General features: G+C 40.8%; 2 protein-coding genes across 25 annotated transcripts in view; both read left to right on the plus strand.

The window, feature by feature from the left end:
- GPR52 (G protein-coupled receptor 52) overlaps nt 1–17,387 on the plus strand; it is a 32,060-nt gene extending 14,673 nt beyond the window's left edge. The window contains exons 1-3 of one of the 6 annotated variants that reach the window (XM_065070845.1): nt 2,770–6,989; nt 7,067–8,188; nt 8,699–17,387. In XM_065070845.1, the coding sequence (XP_064926917.1) occupies nt 8,891–9,976 (1,086 nt within the window). In that variant the 5' untranslated portion in view covers nt 2,770–6,989; nt 7,067–8,188; nt 8,699–8,890 and the 3' untranslated portion in view covers nt 9,977–17,387. The other 5 variants (XM_065070846.1, XM_065070850.1, XM_065070849.1 and 2 more) reach the window with 5 other exon arrangements.
- Nucleotides 1–21,828, plus strand: part of RABGAP1L (RAB GTPase activating protein 1 like) — a 245,480-nt gene that overhangs the window by 87,059 nt on the left and 136,593 nt on the right. The window lies entirely within an intron of this gene.

The raw sequence follows: 21,828 nt of genomic DNA on the forward strand, positions 1-21,828 counted from the left end.
GCTGGTTCCGTGCCTGTGAGTTACCCAGGAATCTGCTTCAACTGCTCCTGTGGGCAGAATTTTCCCTCTAGACTGCTCCTGGTAGGAAGCTATTCCTGCTCCTTTCTCATATATGGTTATTGATGCAAGTCTGCGCTGATACAGACTCCGTGCTGTAAGGAAATATAACCGATACCTATTCAGCAGTTCCAGCTGGGAGGAAAATTTGGTCTAAACGAAGCTGAGCTTAAAATCCATAAAAAGAAATTGTGCCACGCTTCAGTTCATAAATAGATTTCGTGCCATATCCTTTCCATGTTCCTCTTCTCCATTTCTTCACAAAAAATGGTAGAATAGTAATACTGAGCAACACTTTGTTTAAAGATAGTTTTCTAAAATTCACAATTTGATTCTTTCCAGCTTTATTGTTCTCAAGAAACAGTGGGATTGGATTTACTAGTCTAAGTTTGGGATCAGTACCGCTGGCTCCTCACTAACCCCAAGAGTGAGTCTTTAGTTTCTAACTGCTTTTTGTCTGCACCAACATTTGTAGCTACGACTTCTTCTCCAAAATTAGCCTAGTTGTTCAGTGTTTTTCTGAGCCACCTTTTGTCTCCTAGAGGAAGCACTATTTTAAAAAATCTATTAAAGGAAAAGTTTGGGGTGGAATGTGCCAATTATGTACGCAAATCAAAATGTAAATTGTCCATGTGAGCAGGCATGTGCTTCCAGGGAGCCCGTCTAGATTAAACTGGATGTTCTGGGAGAATGTGCGGCGACGATTTAACCTCAGGTGCATCCACAGAAAGTGGATTTGAATCCGTTCTTGACACACGGCCGGGAATTGGTCACATAATCCGAGCTGCTGGTTAATAACTTTTAGAAAAGACAATCGGAGTGAAGTGGATAATTCTGAAGGGTTTTAATCTATTTTTGAAAATATAAATCATGTGCATGTTGTAGCTTACGGGACAGATTAAAAATCAGTTTCCAAAGGTTACGGTGTGGAGGGTTTTGTCACAGTTTTGCTGTAGTGTGGTGTGAGATGCTGAAGGATGTGGAAGCACACGCAGCGTTGATCATACAGCAGTTGGTGCTTGTGTGGCCTTGGCTTTGAGTTCTGCGGGATGCTTCGAGGGGAAGGAGAACTGAAAGCTCTTGGGAGAACGTAAAGAAATAATATTAGATGCAACTGGTTTTGTTTGTTTGCTTTCACAAGGCAATGGAGAATGAAAGTCACATTTGCGTGTACTTCAACTTTATTCTTTGGTGCCTCCAAACTGATGATTTTGAAAGACTGACAGATGTATCTGGTTTTGATCCTTGTGTTGGTATCTTAGTAGCTGCTTTTGCTCAGGCCATAGCACTTGGCTAAGGCCACAATAAATTATTCGTCTTTTGAACTAATTAAATAAAAATGAGTTGTATTTTAAAAGGCCGTTCTGTAGTTTAAGAGAACTGTTTGGCTTGCGGTATATGACAAATCAAAATAGGTTGGGATTTTGGGATTTTTTTTTTAGTAGCCTTAAAATCTGTTATTCTAACTCTGCTGAGATGGAATTACCACTAATACTGACTGAGCTCCTGCTTCTGCCACGTCAGTGGGAATCCTTTAGAACACACGCTGTCTTGGTGCCCAGTTGTGAAGTGCTTTTCGAATACCAATATCCATGGAAGGTAAGTCCTGGCTTGACATAGACAAAAGCATTAGGAAAAACACAACTAGGTCAAAACATGCCTCTAAAAAGTTTAAATGAGCGCAGCATTAAAATAATCTCTGAAGTATTATTTTAAAATATGAAAATTGATTCCCACAGGAAAAGAAAGGGTAATACTTTCTGCACTGTTCAGGCTATTCTGTACATTTCAGTTTTTCTTCATTTACAGTTCTCTTAATTGCTGTCTTTTGTCCCGTGAATTAACAGGTGAAAATGTTAATTGTCTTTAGAAAGCAGTGTAATTAATAGCTAGTTCCTTTCCGTTCACTGGAATGTCCTTCCGTGCACAGAGGCTGGTTTGTGTTAGGACAGCTGCATGGACAGCACATGGGGTTTGGGACAGTACCTGAAACACAGAGGGACAATTTTGAAGGGAACACATGTTCTTTGAGACTGTCCATGAGTTTCCACAACCCACTGACTGAACATCAGGCACACACTGGAAGCGGGAGCTAAAGAAAAAGCCGAGCTCTTCTTACCATATGTGGTCAGTTATGAAATAGCATCCTTATGTAGCTTAAGCGCTGTTCAAGTAAATACTGTGTTTAATTCCTGAAAAATGCTAGTTATCACCATTCATTAGACTTCACAGCATTTCAGTTCTTGATAGATAGTTTATTGCAGGGGTTTTATTTCTGTTGATTGGAGGCGCAGAAGTTTGGTGGTATTTGTCACTCCGAATTGAGCTTATAAAGTGAATTCCATCTGTCGTAGGGGCATCAATATCATCTTGAGGGAAGCTCCTCCTGCAGAAGAATGTTCTTTAATGTAAAATTCAGAAAAGTAACCATCTAATCCATAAGATCACAGTAGTAATGTTTAAAGGGATTTTGTAGCAATTTATGCCAAAATTTTGCTTAACGTTTATTAAATACAGGAATAATGTTACTAGGTGACCTGAACTCCCCCTCCACCAAATTATACCAACCCCTTCCTTCTTCTCCATCTTACAGAACCTACTCCATCGCTGCCATCAAATTCCGTTTTGCCTCTAATGCAGAGAAGGCTTTTGTAGGCTTTGGGGATGTTTTTTACCCTGTAGCAGTGGGGTAAGTGCTTCACAAGAGCATCTGCATTTCAGAAACGTAGCTGTGGAACTCGTATTGCTTGATCTTTCTTGCAGTCACAGGGGTATGTGGGCCGTAGCATTGTAAAATGATTTATGGCTTTTTTTATGATCATGGGGTGGGAGGGAGAAGGGAAGGAAACCAATCTGTGATAGCAAAACTGAGAAATGAGAATATCAGGCGGAGAAATATTTCACGGGTTTAAACTTTCTACAAGATACCAGAGTTTCCCTGAGAACTAACACTTTTGGGTTTTTACCACTGTCCGGAATCTGTTTAGTCTTGGTGACCATGAAGACAAACTGTAGCAAGAAAAATTGTACATCACATTGCGAGTGGTTGAATGTTGGAAGCGCAGCCCACGCAAGCTGTTGGACCCGACTTTGGTGTTGGCCTTGCTTTGAGCTGGGTTTAGATATCCAGATGCGCCTTCAAATGTGAAGTGTTTCAAGAAGCCTTAAATTATTAGATTAAGAAGATTATTTTGAGAAAAAAACAGAATGCTTTTATGCATCTATGTGTATACCTTTTATATCTCATATTATGTGCCTTTACTCAGGTGAAAATTCTGTGTGTTCTGTGTAAGCTAGAGCTCTTCATGGCAGTTTTTTAAATAGACGGCTGTAGTGGGTGGATTTTGTAAAGAGCCTTTATATTCCAAATAACGAACTGATTTCTGCCCTAAATACAGAATCAATATGACTTCAGAGAGCAACCTCAAACACTAGTCTGATGTAAAAAAAACCCCAACAAACAAACACATACACACACAACATTTTTTAGGTAACTACCGATTTTTCTTCCTTTACTTGATCTTTAAGCCGCGCTCCAAGCTGCAAGCTTTATAGAACAGAATTTTTCTGGAGGCATTAAAAACAAAACCAGAGTGTCCATATGATGTGGTGGACAGGGAAATGCCAGGGGCGGTTGAGATAAAAATAAAGCAAACTGAAGAAACACCTTTATTCTGTAGGTTAAGGTGAAAGTGGATAAAAGAAAATAATACTTTAAAAAAAAAAAAGGTTGGGCAGAAGAAAGAAAGGTAAGGAGGTGGTATATATGTCAACATTGTCATTCAGGTCTGCATTGAAGTAAATAACTATTATGTTCTTCATCCCACGCTCTCAGCTGCATCTCCCTGCTCTAATCAATGCCTTTTTAAAAAGATTTTACAGGAATGATTGTTGTCCATTTAATCCAGCTGTCCATCCAATATTTTAACAAAGACAGTCCTGAAAGCCTTCAAACTAGACATGAGTGGTGCGACCGAGACGCTTCTTTGTGCGCGGCAGGAATTGCTTCTGTCAGTCCTGTTGCCGTACAAAAAAAAAAGATACAGAAAACAAATATTGCTATTTCCAAATAGAAGAAATGAGTAATAGGTTGTTTCCTTGTATGGAACTTCCAAATCTACCTCTGCGTGGACCTTTTCTGTCTGAGAAGCTTTATCTCTCGTCCCTACAGGGTCCCACACGTCACCGCTGCTTTCACAGGCTCTTTTCACACACAAAGCTCGAGCTCCTGCATCTCCTCTGTTTTCAGCAGGATCAGATGGTGAGAGCCTTCTGTTTTGGGTGGTAGCTTCTGTTGTTTCTAGCTGATGTAACTCATAAAGAAGGTGTTGAGTTGCTCCTTCTATTCAGCTTGAAGAGTACTCGGTCCTTCTGATGGACGTAACCAGCTATGCAATTTATGTGCCATATAAAATATTGCCTTGGTGACAGCCATTAAATTCTTCCAACAGTTCTATCTTTCTCACTTCCTTTTCTTTATATGCAAATTTAAAAAAAACCATCCTGAAGCGCAGTTTAAAACTGTGCCAGAGTCCCTATGATGTCTCTAACCTGCAGATAGAAAACGTTCTCCGTAGAGCTTAGAGCGGCCTCCCATAGAACATTCCAGTATTGCCACATCTTGTAAAATTCTGTCTGCAATGTCATAGTTTTGTCAGAACTAACTGATTTCTGCTTTAATTTACACTTGCCTCCATATATACATAAAATGCAGTGCAAGTCAGTGCAGTCAGTCTGAAGTTTGCCCTGCTGCTCCTTAGAAAATGCCACCGGGAGAAGCTGAGGTGATAAAGCCACCGGCAGCTTGCAGCATGACTTTATTTGTTTTCTCTTTGTAGTGAAGGAAGCCTGCTTGTATTTCCACAAAGAAATCACTGGGTTTTTTTAAAATCACTTTGGCCATTTAATTATAATTCATGACAGGGAAGCATTTTACCTGCATTGAAAACCAACCAGCAGACGTTGCCATCGATTTTTCTGTTCCCTCTTACCTGCTTAGCAGTATGTGGATTTCTTGTGCAAGACCTGACACATTTGGCTGACGTGGGTGCTTATTGCCAGGGTTGAGAACGCTGAGCACAGGGTTTTGGGCAGTTTTGCAGGTCTGACCTGTCCACAAGGTGACTCAGTAGTCGCCACAAGGTTTGAAAGCTTTAGGAGTCACCAGTATTCAAATCTGCCTGAAGTAGGATGACTGAGCATGTCATTTCTGTGGTCCACTTAATTTTAGGCTTTACCTTTGTTTATCTAACGTTCTCCGGTGTCTTTGAGGTTCCTAGTATCCATGTTAAGGTGTTTTGTCCCCTTGTTTCTGGGGAGCCCCCCAGGAGCTGCCATTCCTGTGCACACCGGTGCTGTTCTCCTCCTCCTCCCCGCGGGAGGAGTGGGAAGAGGAGGAATAAAAATTGCTTCCTATTGTTCTGCCCGTGGTATGGATAGCTATGGCTTAAAGCTGTACTCGGGGACTACATTTAGTCATTAAATCTGTTGTTGCAGCCATTTACAGTCCGGAGGTGTTGGGAGTGATTTTAATTTTTTTCTTCAGTCCTTCGATGGAGGAATTTGGCATTATCACACGCCGTTATTGCGAGCCGTTCTCACACTGCTGCATTCTATGCTGCTTCACATTTCTACAGACTTGTCACTCAGGCTTGGATCTTTGCTCCAGGCTATACTCGAAATACAAGATGTTAACCCAGGAGCAGCTTATTAAAATTTTGCCTGTGGTTTGCCTTGGAACTAGAAGAATTTAAATCACTCTAGTTTCTACTGACTTAGTTTGTTAAAGCCTCCGATACCATTCTTGACACATGTATTTTGCTGATCTAGCCCAGAATACTGTTTGGTACCTAAATTTGCTGTTTCTGTGTCTAAGGACGTGTGGAATGTCTGTGCAAGATAACTTTGATGATTGTACTTCTGCTACTGGTTTTATTTTTAGGAAGCACGAAGTAAACAAAAGTTCCGAGTCCTTAACTGGGGAATAACAGCATCTATTTGCATGAATGGAGAGATCAGTTGATGGGGTTAAAAAGTCTGTGCTTTGAAAAATAACGTGTTACTCACAAGTATTTGTACTAAAACTGATGTTTGCTATTGAGTGGAGCAATTAAACATTGGTACAGTATTGAAACGAGTTGCAGATGAGTTCTAAAATAAATCTGCCTTAAGTATGAAAATAATTAATTTTTAGGGGACCGTAATTTTGTCTTTAAAGCAGGACAAAATTTGTGTCAAACCGCAGCAAATCGACGTTGTCTGTAAATGTTTAGCTTCGCAAAATAAGAGATGCACAGGAAATTAGCCATCTGAGAATAACTCTTAATGAACATTTTTAGTGAGCTGGTGATGGCAGTTTCTAAAATAACCTACACAGCTATAGGGAGTTGGGTGGACCGGATTGAAATGTGATTTATTTGGGGGGCGGGTGTGTGTGTGTGTGTGTGTGTGTGTGTATCCTCTGGACTTCAAACATTCTTTAAACCTTTGGCATCCAGTGGGGTTTGGAGCTCGGCTGTTGGAACGAGCGGGTCCCAGCACTTGGAACCTTGACCCCCACGGCCGCTTTCCCGCTCCCACAGCCGTTCCGTTCGGGTCCGCTCGGCCCCGCTCGGCTCCGTTCGGCCCCGCTCGGCTCCGTTCCCCCGCCGCGCTGCGGGGGGCGCCGCCGGCCCGGCCGCCGTTACCAAGTGACAGCGGCGCGGCCATTGGCGGGGCCGGGGGGGCCGGTCACCTTTGCAGCGCCCGGCTCGGCTGCATCGGCTGGGGAGAGGAGGAGGTGGAGAGGGAGAGGGAGGAGGAGCGGACTCAGGTGCAAGCAGTAATTTCAAGGGGGAAGGAGAGAAACAGCGACAGAAGCTCCAGCCGCGCCACAGTAAGTAGGACTCCCCTGTCAAGCAGTTCGTCGCAGCGGCTGATAAGGATGCGTGTAGGTGAGAGAGACTGCTGCCTTGCTTTAACCAAGAATTAGAGAAAGTAGTGATTTGATACGTGTTTTGTTGCTTTATAGACAAAGGGAAGGAATAGCCGGAAATATTCTGGGATGTTATAAAATCGAAAGGACTTTCTGTACAGCGTGGCGATGCACGGCAGGAAATTAACTCCAAAAAGAATGCTTTCTCTCAAACTGCTGCAACAGAATTGGAAATTTTTCTTTTCTAGTACCTGAAATTCCTCCTGAAGACACAGCAAGGACTATCAAAAACATCAGAAAGATTCTGGTACTTTTAAAGAGACTTAAAGCAAACGCCAGCGTAATATCTGAATGACCTTGGAGATCATTTTCTGTGGATTCATTAATTTTCACTGCCAGTCTTCTGGTCTCAGGAACTCTAGGATGAAAGATGGGTTTAACAGTTTAGGGGCCTTTTAAAAAGCAAGATTGTATACAATTAATTACCTGCCTAATGATTCCTGAACTAATCAAGCATTTACTTAAAACTGAAAACAGAAGATGCTTTCTTTTAACGTTTCCTTTCTCCATAACTGTGAATAAAATGAACAAGGTAATGTCCTGCAATTCAAAGAACATTTTTTAAAGCAACTGTTTATTATGCTGATCGTCTAATAAATATAGAAACCCTAAAACTACGTAGAAGATGAAGCCGAATAACAGAATAATGGAGTAGTAAACAATGGCAGCTTTTCTAGTCAAATCAGCATTTCATTAGCTTCCCAGCAGAATGCAGATGGAAGTTTCGGTTCTCGTTGTATGAGGGTTTGTGGAATGATTCAGGTGTTGCTACCGAGGTGAGCAATGTCATGGATAGAGCTGTGGACTCCTGTGTACTGACCCACTGAAGCAAATATGGCAGAGTTTCCAAAGATGCTGATTTTAAATTACCACTGCTGAAGTTAAATTCAAGAGGATTTATTTTGTCGGTGGGGACCTTGAATTATGCTTTTGGCATTAATAATTGTAATGGACTATAAGTGTTGGAAGGAATTGTGAATATTGAGATAAGTCTCCAAATTATCTCCTTAAATTATTTTCATTTTCAAAGGAATAGACGTAATCTTCCTCATTGTATGCGAGATGTATGTTTGCTTTCTTGGGAGTCAGAGGACAGACCTGCCTTGTCCCCCACCCGTCTCCCTCCAAATAAAATTCATTATTCATACCCAAACAGTGGTGAGTCTATTGGAATTAACCTTGACAAAGATGTTTTCCTTACCTTTCCAATGAATAGCATGGATAATACAGAATACTGACTCCTGAATGGAGCCAGAAAAGACAGCATTAGATGATGAACTTTTTCCTTTACTCTCCAGTCAGTCTGTGATTTGAATTGGGACATTAAAAAGATAATCTCCAGTAACTGCTGGTCAAGGAAACCTGAGCTGTACTGGGGTTTCTCCTTCTCTTCCCCCCCCCTCACCCCATTATATTCCAAAGTAAATGACTTTCTCAGGAAAATAAGCAGAGATTCCCCCCCCTTCCTCCCCTGGGAAATGAATGTGTCTCCTTCTTCGGTCAGTTTTTATTTCCATATTTCACAATACCTGTTTGTTTTAGAAGTGCCTTGTGTTTGCTAAAGATTGGTCAAGAGCACTGGAGGAGCTGATCAGTGGCCTTTCTCTTTCTGGCTTTTTTTTTTTTCTTCTCTTTTGTTTGTTTGTTTCTTTCTTTCTTTCCTTAAAGCTAAGGTGTGCCAGAGGTGATGCCCTGATGCTGAGGAGGCATCAACAGCTATGGGACTGTAACCCTCCCAAATGTAAGCACTGGCAGTGTCTACCAAGAGAGACCGTGAGACGCTGAAGCAGAGCGTAGCTGCTGTTCAGCAGGTCATCTGCTCACTACGGCTCAGATTGCAGTGTTCCCCAGTCTCAAAACATGAACCAGTCCCGATGGATTGAATGGAGGACTCTGAATATGAGCAGTAGTGTTCTGAACGTCTCTGAACATCTCTCCTGCCCTCTTGGATTTGGTCACTACAATGCAGTTGACATCTGTATCCTTGAGACAGTTGTTATTGTCTTGCTAACATTCTTAATTATTGCGGGTAACTTAACTGTGATATTTGTTTTTCACTGTGCTCCACTTCTGCATCATTACACCACCAGCTATTTTATTCAGACCATGGCCTATGCCGATCTTTTTGTTGGAGTTAGCTGCCTGGTACCTACTTTGTCACTGCTCCACTACTCGACAGGTGTCCACGAGTCCTTGATGTGCCAAGTTTTTGGATATATCATCTCAGTGCTAAAAAGCGTATCTATGGCATGCCTGGCTTGCATCAGCGTGGATCGCTATCTCGCTATAACAAAGCCTCTCTCCTATAACCAGCTGGTCACACCTTGTCGCTTGAGACTCTGCATCATTTTGATCTGGATATACTCTTGTCTGATCTTCTTGCCTTCCTTTTTTGGTTGGGGAAAACCTGGTTACCATGGAGATATTTTTGAATGGTGTGCTACCTCCTGGCTAACTAATGCCTATTTCACTGGCTTTATCGTGTGCTTACTATACGCTCCTGCTGCCTTTGTCATATGTTTCACCTATTTCCACATCTTTAAAATTTGCCGGCAGCACACCAAAGAGATAAACGATCGGAGAGCTCGATTTCCTAGCCACGAAGTGGATGCTGCTGGGGAGACTGGGCACAGCCCCGATCGCCGCTATGCCATGGTCTTGTTTCGGATAACCAGTGTGTTCTACGTGCTGTGGCTCCCCTATATCATATACTTTCTGCTGGAGAGCTCTAGGGTGTTGGAAAACCCAGCGCTTTCCTTCTTAACGACGTGGCTTGCTATAAGCAATAGTTTCTGCAACTGTGTGATCTATAGCCTCTCCAACAGCGTTTTCAGGCTGGGACTGCGGAGACTGTCAGAGACAATATGTTCATCTTGTATGTGTTTAAAAGACAGGGACGTACGGGACCCTAAGCCGAGAAAACGGGCTAATTCCTGCTCCATTTAAAGAAAAGTGGCGCATGCGATCAAACGCGGAGGTTTGATAGTATTTGCTGTACCTGGAAACTTGCCAGGAGAGAAATGTTTACTTGAATAGTTTGCTGTGATGTTAGAGTGAGTTTCAAAGTGATTGCCGAGAAGGCGATGGCTGCTGTAAGAGGGGTCGCTGAGCTTGGGTAAAGCTCTTGTGCAGTTGTGAGCAGAGCAATTCGACAGAGACAACCGAGAAAGTCAGAACTAAAAATCTTCCAAAGGGCATGAAATAACTACCACATCAGAGGAGGTTCCTCATAAAATAAGTTAGTTACTACCTTCTATTTTCTCCCTTGTAGAAAAGTTGTCTTACTATCTTTGTGTCAGAATATACTGTAGCCTTCTGAATTTAAATGTATTTAAGAGGAAACAATCAGCAACACAGTAAGTGGCTATCCGTAAATTATATACTTGAGGACCGTAGTAAATATTGCAGCTAAATAATCAGCTCTATCTCTGCTCACATCTTGTACAATTTTCAGTTGTACGAGCAATCCGCCGCGCATAAAACCTACACTGGGCATGACGCTTTTGGATAAAATGGCACATTTTGGTACAAATTCCACAGAAGCTCTCCCTCTCGTTTCCCCTTTTTCTTTTCCATACTGTGCATCCCTAGATCCGATCGTGTCCGAGTGGGTTAGTTTGAGGGCACCAAGGAGGTAACCGAGTTTCAAACCATTTATCCTGCAGAAAGCAATAGCCCCTCCTGGCTGGCTGAGTAACTGCAGCTGCCGTGGACAAGGACTTCTTCAGTCTCTCCTCCTCTTGATCCTGTTAAATCAGCACACGGTATCGATGTAGTGTCCTTTAGGGTGTACTAAAGCTTCTCCTTTATCGGCTACACAGATAATCCTAATGCAAATATGATAATCGCACAGAACGGTGCGCATCACTGCTTAGAAAATTAAAACTAACCCTTATCTTTGGGAAATCTAAATAGCTTACTGTCGTAGCTGTCAATCCGTTGTGTGAACCTAGCTTGCACATGCTGTATTTTTTTTAGAGAAAATGTAAATTGTGGTCTGTGCCTAATGTTTTCCTAGCACATGGAATAGGTCAATGCTACAGGATTGAAAAATTACACTTGCTTTAAGAGAAATACTTCTGTGCAGTTGTTGAATAGCTGTTCGTTAGACAAGTGTTCTTGGAGGAGGTGAGCAAGACAGTTTAGTATTAAATACGGGCAAAAAGCTTCAGTATTTCCTTTTGTACTGAACTGATTTTCAGGTCCACTGATGAAATCTTTTTTATTTTGCAAGGGCGCACATTAGGTTTGTGTAATAAATTTCCAGGGGTTCAGATGCATGCTAGTCAATAACATATTTAAATTATTATTTTCAACCAAATGTAATTTTCTTAGATGGTTATTGGCTTTTTAAAAAGGCCCAATTATTGATTATTGGTGCCTTTTAACACTGCACTATTATTCCTTCTTTCACCAAAACACATATGTAAAGATTGTGCCTATTACTTTTTGTAATGGAAGCTAACCACGCTTGCACACTTGTGGTTTGACTCTAGATCTCCCTTAATGATGTATTCTTTGTTCTGTTGAGGTGGTTCTGAACCCCTGTACATTTTTTAAACCTGTAAGAAAGTTGAAAAAATGGAATAAAGTAGTATTATGTATATCAAAACCAGCCTTGGCTTTAGTTCCCTGATGTCACGCTCCATTTGCTGTGGAAGTTCTTTTGGGTTGGGGCTCAGGAGTGAACAATTTAAACTCCAAACTCAAAGCTGCTTCCTTGCCATCTTAAACATTTATATACCAGTTTCTAGCATTGTACACTCTTAAAAGCAGATTGAAATAGGACTTGAAACATTCCTCTGTCTGAGCTGAGCCATTGCTAATGATTAGCCTTGACAGATACTGTGGAAAAATGAGTTGTGTTTTTGCATGTATCTTGTAATGCTCCATGTCTACAGGAATGTGTCGGCTGCCTTCTCTTGAGAAGCTGCTGATTATTTGGGAAGGCTCTCGTTGGCTGACTGCTGCTCTCTGAGGTTGTGTAACCCCGTCTCTTCTTACAAACACAACTTGGATTCAGTTCGTTTTGTCACCACTTTGCCATTGTTTCCTGCTTAGTAGGTCCTCAGCGTGCAAGACTTAGACAAGGAACAACGAAATAATCTCGTTTCTCACAACACAAGGGGCTGTTTTCACACCAATAAAGTAGTTTTGTGTCTGTGCTCCAGATCTGACCACTCACCGCTCCTGGTTTTTGTTGGTGATCCTGGTAACAAGTTTCTGTGGGACCTCCTGAAATTCAAGAACAGTTCTAGGAAATGTTTGAAGTTGAACTAACCTTTTTATTAAACCCAGCCTGAAGGCAGTAGATACATTGTTAACATGATACTATAACTGCAAATACGTAGAATTAACAGAAGCAAACTCCTCTGGATCGGCAGTGCCTTAGTCAAACCCTGCTTGTAGAACCTCAACAAAGAGTTGGCGCCCATCAACTCAAAGCTTTATTGCCTGCAAACGGCGGGTCAGAAAAGGGAGTTTCACTCCAGAGGCCGCGGCACAAGGTTTGCTCGCCAGCCCTAAAGGCAGAATTAGCAATACTTTTCATTCCACCATCGCCTGGAGTTCGCAGGTGGGACTGAATATTTTCTTTTCCTCAGGCCGCCCTGGGAGGGTGAGACTAGAGTAGAAATCCAATACCCTGCAAACAAACCATAGGTTCCTAAGTTCTTTGTCCTTTTTTGGGGGTTTTATTCTTAAATGGTTGCTTAACGTTATTGGTGCAAAGCTAATTTGCTTATCTGGACCCTGAGTTTCAGCTGCTGTAAAGTCCCACTTGAACCTGTTCTCTGTAAATCCCAGTCGCCTGGAATCTGTCCAATTCAACACCCTCAGCAGAGTTAAATACTGCGTTTCTTCTCGCTGTTTGCAAGGTGACGGTATTTGTCCTGGTGGTCGGTCACAGGAATTGTTCAATTTAGTACGTGTGTTTTATTTTTTTGAAAGCATTTTCTAAATTCATGCTTTAAATTTTTATTTGAGGGAGGTTTGTTATTGTTTTACTAATGTTGTCTGAGGATTCCAGCTGGTGCTGAATTCTCTTCCAAAATTATAAGGCTGGATGTTTCAATGGATTAAAAAAAGCCACCCAATCTGTCACTTTTAATTTTCACTCTGTCATTAGATAAAGTCTCATGTTCTGGTATAAAAATCTTGATTAAAGAATGAGGCTTTTACAGCTGGTATCTGGAGCACGTATCCCACTTCCACGTGCCTAAAGATCTTTATGATTAGTGAAATACTTAGTAAATAGGTGACCTGCCAGTGAGCAAAGAAATCCATATCAAAAAATCATTGTTGATACTATAGGTAATAATAAAAGTCTCTCCATATACAGACACATTGAGGGAGTCACTAAAACTTTAGGTTCCTTAAAAAGAAAAAGAAAGTAGCCGTGAGATGAAAACGTATGTTAAGTATGAAATAAAAAAAGGGTAAAGTGAAGAGATATACCTAATAGGTGAGCAAAACAAATACATATATATATATATCTCTGAAATTCGTGCAGGTAGATGATGATGTGCTGCTCCATTTCTCCGCAGTGCTCACGCCCGTAGTGTAACGGAGCCTCTGTCCAGGTCGATTGAATTGCTGGTTTGGAACCTTGTGTCTTCAGCCTATGGAAAAGTGAAAAAACAAATGGTGTAATGGCAGCAAAAGTTTTTTCCACACCAAATTCTGTGCGCTTCTTTATTTTCTGGAATGGCCAAGTGAATTCCTTCTTAACTTTCTATTCTTTAAAGGACAAGAAAACTGTAGTAATGAGAAGCAGAGTGCTGTCTTTTAAAAGTTAACTTACTATCTTACAGTAACAATATTTTTTCCTATTTCTGCTTAAGAATGCATTTTGTAATTGTTCAGAGTGTTTTGCTTTATCGAGCCATGTTTCTTAGAGACAGGTTATAAAGACCTTTTAAAAATAGCATTTACATTGTTTTTATGATTATTTTTAATAATCCACATCTTTCCATTCTGTTGTCACTGGCACCAAGAGGAGAAGTTTGAGCCTTTGACTTCATCCCCCCCGTTACCTCTGTGTCCCTTTAGGCAGTTTTACAGATGGAGTGGTGTGTCATTCTAGTAAAGAACTGAATTAAGGTTTGTTTTTAATTAAGATATTTTATGTCATTTGAATGGCAAAACCAAACATGACTTTGTTAACAAGATGCCAATTAATTTTTAGGCCTTTCCAGAAAGGGAAGCATCACTGGGGTGGTGTTTTCCCGCTAATGTCAGCGTTGTCCACAACATTGCTTGGAGATAGTATTTTCCAAAGATTACGTGAGTTTTGCTAAGCCAAATATGAAGTTCAAGTAAAATCTGTGGGTTTTTTTCCTATTTAACATAGACATGTTGGATTTTTTTAATATATACTACATTTATACATAGACGTCTGCAGTCATTAAACATTTTAAATTGTTAACAAAAGGTTATGTCATTATTGTAGATTAGTGGGGTGAAAGCAGTGTAGAAGGATAGTTAACGGTAGCTTCCTACTCACAAATTTTTCTAGTCAATCTTAAATAAAATGCCTCCTTACTCCATCGGATATTAGGAATATTCTTCTAGCAAATAAGATCTGAGCTGTAAGTGCTGAAGGAACAGCGTGTGAATGGAGAAGCAGCTGTTAATGGCTCCGTGCCCCAGCACAGCCTGGAGGAAACACTCACAAAACCTCGCTTGTACAGCCCTCATTTCTTTGGACTTTTCCTTTGTCCAACGCTGTGAAAGGCAGGGTGGCTATAAGGAAACCCTGGTGCTTTCAGCTCTGCGATGGGAGGGTGGGAAAAGCAATTCCGGGCAGTAAAAAAGCCTGGAGATCTTCGGGGTTTTATCACAGTCTTACGCCGTCTGCTGCCAAACTTAACCCTCTCGAGAAGAATGTGGCAGCAATGCTGAAGGCTTCTTGTTTTAATCACCGGCTGCTCGGTTTGAACAAAGAGCAGGTGATTCGGATCGAAATGAAACTCTTGTAAGTGCAGTGATTAGCAGGGAAAAAGAGCTTCAGTTTTTCTGTGCAATGTTCATCCTGCCTCAAAGCTCACAGTCTAAATTTTTGCGAGCGGCAGCATTGAAAAAGTGACAAAACGTGAAGGTTTGGAGAAGGGGAAGCTCAGAGATGTCAGTGTTAATCTGCGAGGGCATTTCTGCTTTTTGACAGCATTGCTTTTTGTTTAATTGTTTTCTTTAAGTGAAATACATACTGCTTGTTATTTGAATGAGCACAAATTCTTTTAATCACAGAACAAGTCCATTTTATGAGAGATTTAAATGAAGAATAGGTTAAGTATCCCTGGTAGAAAACTAAGTATGTTACTTGTTAAACAAGTAGTACTATGAATTTCAAACACTTTGGACAGGAAAGTCTTCAAATAGCTGTACCAGGTGAAGGTTTCTAGTGCTTATATGGTCTCTGCAGTGTTATTTATGCTCTTGCCTGCGTTATTTAGAAGTTCCTCTCCTGTAAGATCTACATTTAAAATTGTAAATGGACAAATGATATTTTCCATGATCAGGTAAATTTGTTGTGACCTAAACCAGACGCTTGCTGCATGCACAGGTTTTGGTGTTTGTTAGGTGATCATGGCACACAGGTTCTCATCAGCTGTTTGACTGCAGGGAGGCAAATGTAGGGTCTGTGTACTGAGGCAGAAGAGCTTGACCATTCCTCACATGGACTGCTCCTCATCTGGTGCAAAATGACTCCATCAGGTGAGCCCAGGTAAGGTGGTGGCTTTGTGAGGGCAAACATGACACCAGGTGACCTTAATTTAGTCGTTTTGGTATTTTACCTTAATGCTCCTGTGTTACCCTATCTCCATTTCACACCTGTGCTTGAATTACAATCATCACCTACAGCTGAGATCTCTCTCAGTCCAGCATGCTGTTTAAACCCCTGGTTCCCATTCTTTGCCGAAACCTGGGGTGGTTTGAAGTGTTACCCTTCCAGCCGCAGAACGAAACGCTCCTTGCATCGCCTCCTCATCCTCGGTTATTGCAGGTCAGTCAAAATGCGGTGCAACCCCATTTTTGGCTGTGGGTAGGGCTGTATGGTACGGAAGGCTGGTGTGGCTGGATCCTGTGTGTGTCCTGTCCATGTGCTGTTACCAGGTGGAGTTACCCGTCTGGCTTAGCTGAAGGCAATAATGATTTTAACAGCCTCAGCTTCATTTAGAGCTTTATTTAGTAGGGTTTTTAATGGTAAGGAAAGTTGTTGTAACTTAAAAAAAAGAGTAATGAATTATTCGGTCAAGAACAAATTAGTCTTTTTCATCTATGCTGAACAGGATCTTCATAAGAGAATGTTATTATAATCAGATTTTGGGCGCTACAGTTTTTATAAAGAGTTTTAATGCAACTGTGCATAAGGGTTGTAAACAGTCATATAATGGCCAAGTTTCAGTGGCAGCTTTTTCTTCACTTCAAGGGTTTTGGGACCATTTTGTGGATAGAGCTGGAGAAGTGCTCAGTGTGTGCTAACATTAGCAAAGCCAAAGCAGCAAACAGGGCCTACACAGGAAAGACCTTTAGCTCAAACTATTTCCTCTGTAATATTGGCTACTTAATATTGCTCAGGCAATATTTTGTGTTGGCTTATGAAGATCACCTATAGAGATCTGATAAATATAAGCATAACTACATGCTATAATAATTAAATTGCTTTTAAGATTTTTGATTTTTCAACTTGGGAATTTTAGAGACCAATTAATTATTTTCTTTTGCTGGCTCTGCTTTACTTGGTCTCTGGCTTTGAGATTTTCTTCGAGTTCCATTTCAAATTAGAAATTCAGTTTTGCTGTTACGTAGATGTGTTCTTCACTTGACTCCTATAAAAACCTTGAGAAGAATATTAGGAAGATGATGTCTTTGAAGGGAACTCCATTTAGCCTTAAATCTATTGAGGCTGCATTTCATTGTATCTAAAATGCACTATTGCTGTACCTTGTTTACTAGATTTCAGGTGTCTTGGCAACAAGCCTCGTTGACAGATGACAAGTTCTCCAACCGCTTCTGTTGGGCTGAAAGACCATTTGCCACTGATTTTATTTGTCAGGGTCGCTAACTAAAGAAACTCTGTTTTGGTGGTGAATCAGTATTTTGGATGCCATTTATGGAGATACTTCATCTGTTGTATTAAGTACAGTTGGAAGTGTTGTCCCTGTTATCCCTGTGCGTTTGCTCATTTCTTCTGGTTTATCCTGGCTTGGGAAGCTTTTTTGGGGAAAAGGATGTCTGTGATGGTTGGTTGTTGATACAAATGTGCTTTGGCAATCATCTTATTTTATGAATTTTGCTGCATTAGGTCTGTCTGCATTTCAAAAATAAAAATCCTAGCAAAGTGCTCTTGTAATAATGGTATTGATTTTGTTTAAAAATAAATTTATAACAAGATGAACATTTTTTACTCTGGTAAAAAGGGATTTAAATGTGATGTATATGAGGAATACTGTTGATAATTTATTTTGGAAAAGATTTGAATTTGAAGGGGCAGATGAAATTCAAGAGATTAAATACAAATATTGATTCTGAAGAAAAGCAGCCCTTAGTTTCCATACAATAACAAAATGAATTGTATCTGTGTCTTGTCAGAAAGAAGATCTGGGATTACTATAAGTCACCTTATGGAAATGGTGCTTTAATGAGCTGTGACCTACCAAAAACCATTGAGATATTAATAATTATAAAAATTATAAAGAAAACTATTAGGAAGCATCGCTGCCGTGTCCATGGTGTGCCTGGGTTTTCAATACCGGGGGTAGCAGAGCTGGACGGGGCACTGGGGAAGGACAAGGGACCGGCTCTTCTTTACAGGACAATCTCTGTCTGGGATCTTCCGGTCCCGAAAAGGCAGGATTCAGGTGCAGGGGAGCATGGGGACAGAAGACACTCTGGATGTCCAAAGCTGACATAGGTTAAAAATTCAGGTACATTCAGGGAATAATGTATTAAATTCTTCTGCCTGTCTCGTTGGTCCTCGGGTGCCTGTGCCCGGTTGCTGTTGCAGACAGTAGCGATGCCACAGGGACCCCAGGCCGACCTCACGCTCCTGCTCCGCCTGTCCGTACATCTGTATTACTTTTCATATACCAACTCTGGATATTTATTTTCATATTTGGTGCATCAGGAAAAGAATGCACAGTTTACTTCAGCTGTATTTTCTGAATAAATAGTGAGTGCCAAGTGAACGTCTTTGTGTCGGTGTGTGTGGAAAGTGGATGTGACAATATAAGTGTCAGTATGATCGACTGTCCCCATCTTTTCGCACCTTTTGGAAGAGCATCAACAAAGGAGTTGCGAAGGGGACTACATTGTTAATTCTGATGCCACATATCATCATCTTCATCATGCTCCTAGAAAACGGGTGGTACCAAACCGATAGGAAAAACACTACAGAGGCTGCAATATTGTATTTGAAGAGGGGTTAAATCCTTGCAAACATTCCCCTGACAGCCTCTTGTGGCTGTGACACAGAGTTAGCATTTCCCAACAACTAATTGGTATTTCATCAAGTATTTCTGCAATCCCCGAAGTTAACGGTGAAGCTAACAACAAAGTCCCACAGTGAGTAAGGCAAATAAGTATCTTAATGAGCCGTGATGAGGGTCGACTGTGGCCATGTTGTTCCGCTCCGTAGCAGCAACATGGTACGTATTTTCTGAAATAACGTGTTGGCCTTTGAGAAATAAAAGCAGAATTCTAACTAGATCTCCATAGAACTGGGGCTGATATGTTTAGAGTTGGAAGCAGCATGTAGTTTGTTCTGCCTGTCTGTATCTCCACAACTATATATTCTCGTTAGTTTTTTTATAGAGGGAAGCTGTTCCATCCTACTCCTTTCATTTTGCAGTGAGATCAGTTAACACTGGTTTGCCCTTAGCATTTTCTCATTTAAAACCAGTATCAATAGGTATGTCCTGTGAATAAAATCTGATTTATAGGGTGCATTCTGGTCCCTTCTTTGTGAAGTGCTTGTGCCTTGTCTTTGTGGCTAAATCATGACCTGGATTCTCTGTGCTCCAAGTTGTTTCTCTGTGTTGCGGTCCCATGTATCGCTGCGTTTTAGGCCAGTTTGAGTCCTCTTCCTCTTGTTCATGGATCCAAGATGTGGAAAATATTGGGCACAATTGTAGCTTAGGATGTCACTATTGAAATTATTTTCATGGCTTTGTCTTGTTCATTTTCTTGTAGATTAATTTAAGTGAACTTGCCGAAACCAGCGAGACCGTGGGTATTTTTATTTTTCTTCCTTATGAAGTAATAATTGTTTGAAAACCAGTGTGCTTGTGCAGAACATTTTGAAATTTCAGGTGGATATTTAGCTTATACTTTTTCTTCCTCCCCCCTATTCTTGGAAATGTTATTGGTAATGTAAAATAACGAAAACTGCAGGTAGCGTGCATTGCACACATGCCTGCTAACAATGTTTGCATTCATACAGACAGACAAATTTGAGTCTAGAAGTCAGCTTATCTTTACAATATTTTCATCAAAAAGCATTTTTGCAGCTTTTAAATGCGGTAGCTCGCTAGTATTGATAACAATAAATACGTTGGTCCGACGCTTTGTCCCTGCTGCAGGCAGGTTTCCCATGGACTTCAGGGAAACCTTGGGATATTAAGGAAGTTTGGCCGAGTTTTCTCCGTTTGGTCTGGCAGCTGAAGTGTTACAAACAGGACAGGAGTCTCACATGAAGCAACTGTGTGTATTTGTGTGCTGAGCTGACGATGGTACGTTAACGTATGTTCAGGAAACCACCTTTCTCATCTGTCTTACCGCTAAAAAGCAGAGACCATGAAAGCAACAAAGGGAGAGAATGCTCAGCTCCGCTTTGCTGCATTGCACTTCATGCTTTCGGTCTATTTTTTGAATAAGCAAATTGACTAGCAGGATTTAAAACCAGTATTTTTCCATGTATGTGAAAATGCTGGTTGTAAAAATATTATGCTATATGGTTTCACGTTATTAAAAAACTTTAAACACAAATTGTTATGGTAAACATATGACAGTTTAAAAAGTATAACTCTAGGTTATTATTTTAGAACTTCTGTATCTGAACTCCAGAGATCTTGGCTAAATTTTGATATAGTTCCTCTGTTGAGCCCTTCCCTTCCCCCTGAACTGTGGTGCATTGAACTGCTCTTCTTTTTCCAATTTAACAGCATATTGGCCGTTTTTCCTTGAAGTGCAGTATGACCATATGAACATAAAGGGCATTAAGACATTCTATGACTAGATTAAAGAGTGACTGAAGATTGCATCTTATTTTTTGGTTGCTGTCATCTTTTACTGTCCAGTTTGCCAGATGGAATGTTTGAAGATGCAAAATCAGATTTGAAATCTCAAAGGATTCATTCCTGAAGGGAGTGTGGGGGGTTGTTTTTGTTGTTGTTTGTTTGTTTGTAATGAAAACCATATTTTTCTAGAACTCTGAGACTGTAATCTTAAAAAGGTTATATACCTATTCACTGTTGTGTAGAACGTTTGTTAGATATTTAAGTTGATTCTTAACTACTGCCGTAAGAAGCCTTTTTAATCCTATGAGAACTTTCTGCATAACAGAATGTTGCTGGTTACACTTCAGTTTATTATTCCTGCCACCTTTACTGTCCACATCAAAATAATCTCATGCATATAAATCAAGTTCAGGTTGTGTCTTGTGCTCTTATTGCTGGACAAAATGATTTATCTCAGTTCAGCTCCTCCAGTTCTTTGTGGTCCTTTGGAACAGCATCTCTAGCTGTGTTGGAGTTGACCTGCTTTCTTATTAATCATTTTGTTTCAAAATTAGGGCAATATTAGCATACATTGTGTTATATTTAGGTTTCATTGTTCTTGGAGTTCCATGAATTCACAGTTAGACTTAGAACACGAATTTAATGTTTTGTGTTGGTGTTTTTTTGTCCTGTCTTGGCAACCGTTAAAACCTCATAGAAGTGGTTCAGAAGATCGGTAGCAAAATCTTGGCTCTGAACCCTAACAAAAAGGCAGAAATACTATTATTTTCAATAATTTTGGTGTTAACGCTTAGAAAACTCTTTAGTTTAGACTCATTTTTTTACTTCTCTTAGTAGATTAGCAGCTTTGATCAGCAGCTTCGTTGTAAGCTCGCTTTCAACAGTGACTAGGAAAGATTTTATTTTTTCTTCTTATTTTGGTCTGTTGTTTTTAAAGACTCGCATCTTGATCAAATATATAATTATAGGCTGCGAAATGGGCAACTTTCAATTCACGCTCATTTAATTGTTAGGTAATTCAGAGGAGATAAAATTCTGTATTGGAAGAGGCATGAATCCATTCTGAGCTCTTTTTGACTTGACATTCCACAGCGCTAAAGATTTCAAATCTAAAAGTTAATCCAGAACTCTCAAAATTAATGCCTGAAGCAATGATTTTTTTAGGCAGCGTATGGTGATGAGTTACGTTCCCTTGGAGAACACTTGAGTACATACACTACATTTCATACCACAGAGGCAGAAGCTCCACGCGTTACAGCCCAAACATATCTTGGTGTGCGATATGTGGTTGTAAATAGGCCGTAACTTGGCAGAGGGTCGGCCTGCAGGCACCGTAATTCTGCAATGCTTTTGTTTGTTTGAGGAAAATACTCCGTGCGGGGCCGTGGTTGGGTTTATATAAACCGCGAGCTGCTCCCGAGCCGAGGCTGAAGGAGAACGTCCTTCCTCCCCAGCCGGCACACGCCGAGCTGCCATCTGGGTGCACGGGACCGACTCCAGAGCAGCCTTGGAACTCGGCCGGCAAATGGTACAGAAACCTTGAAGCAAACGGAACAATAC

The sequence above is a fragment of the Columba livia genome, chromosome 8 (assembly GCF_036013475.1).
Source record: "Columba livia isolate bColLiv1 breed racing homer chromosome 8, bColLiv1.pat.W.v2, whole genome shotgun sequence".
NCBI classification, from domain to species: Eukaryota; Metazoa; Chordata; class Aves; order Columbiformes; family Columbidae; genus Columba; species Columba livia.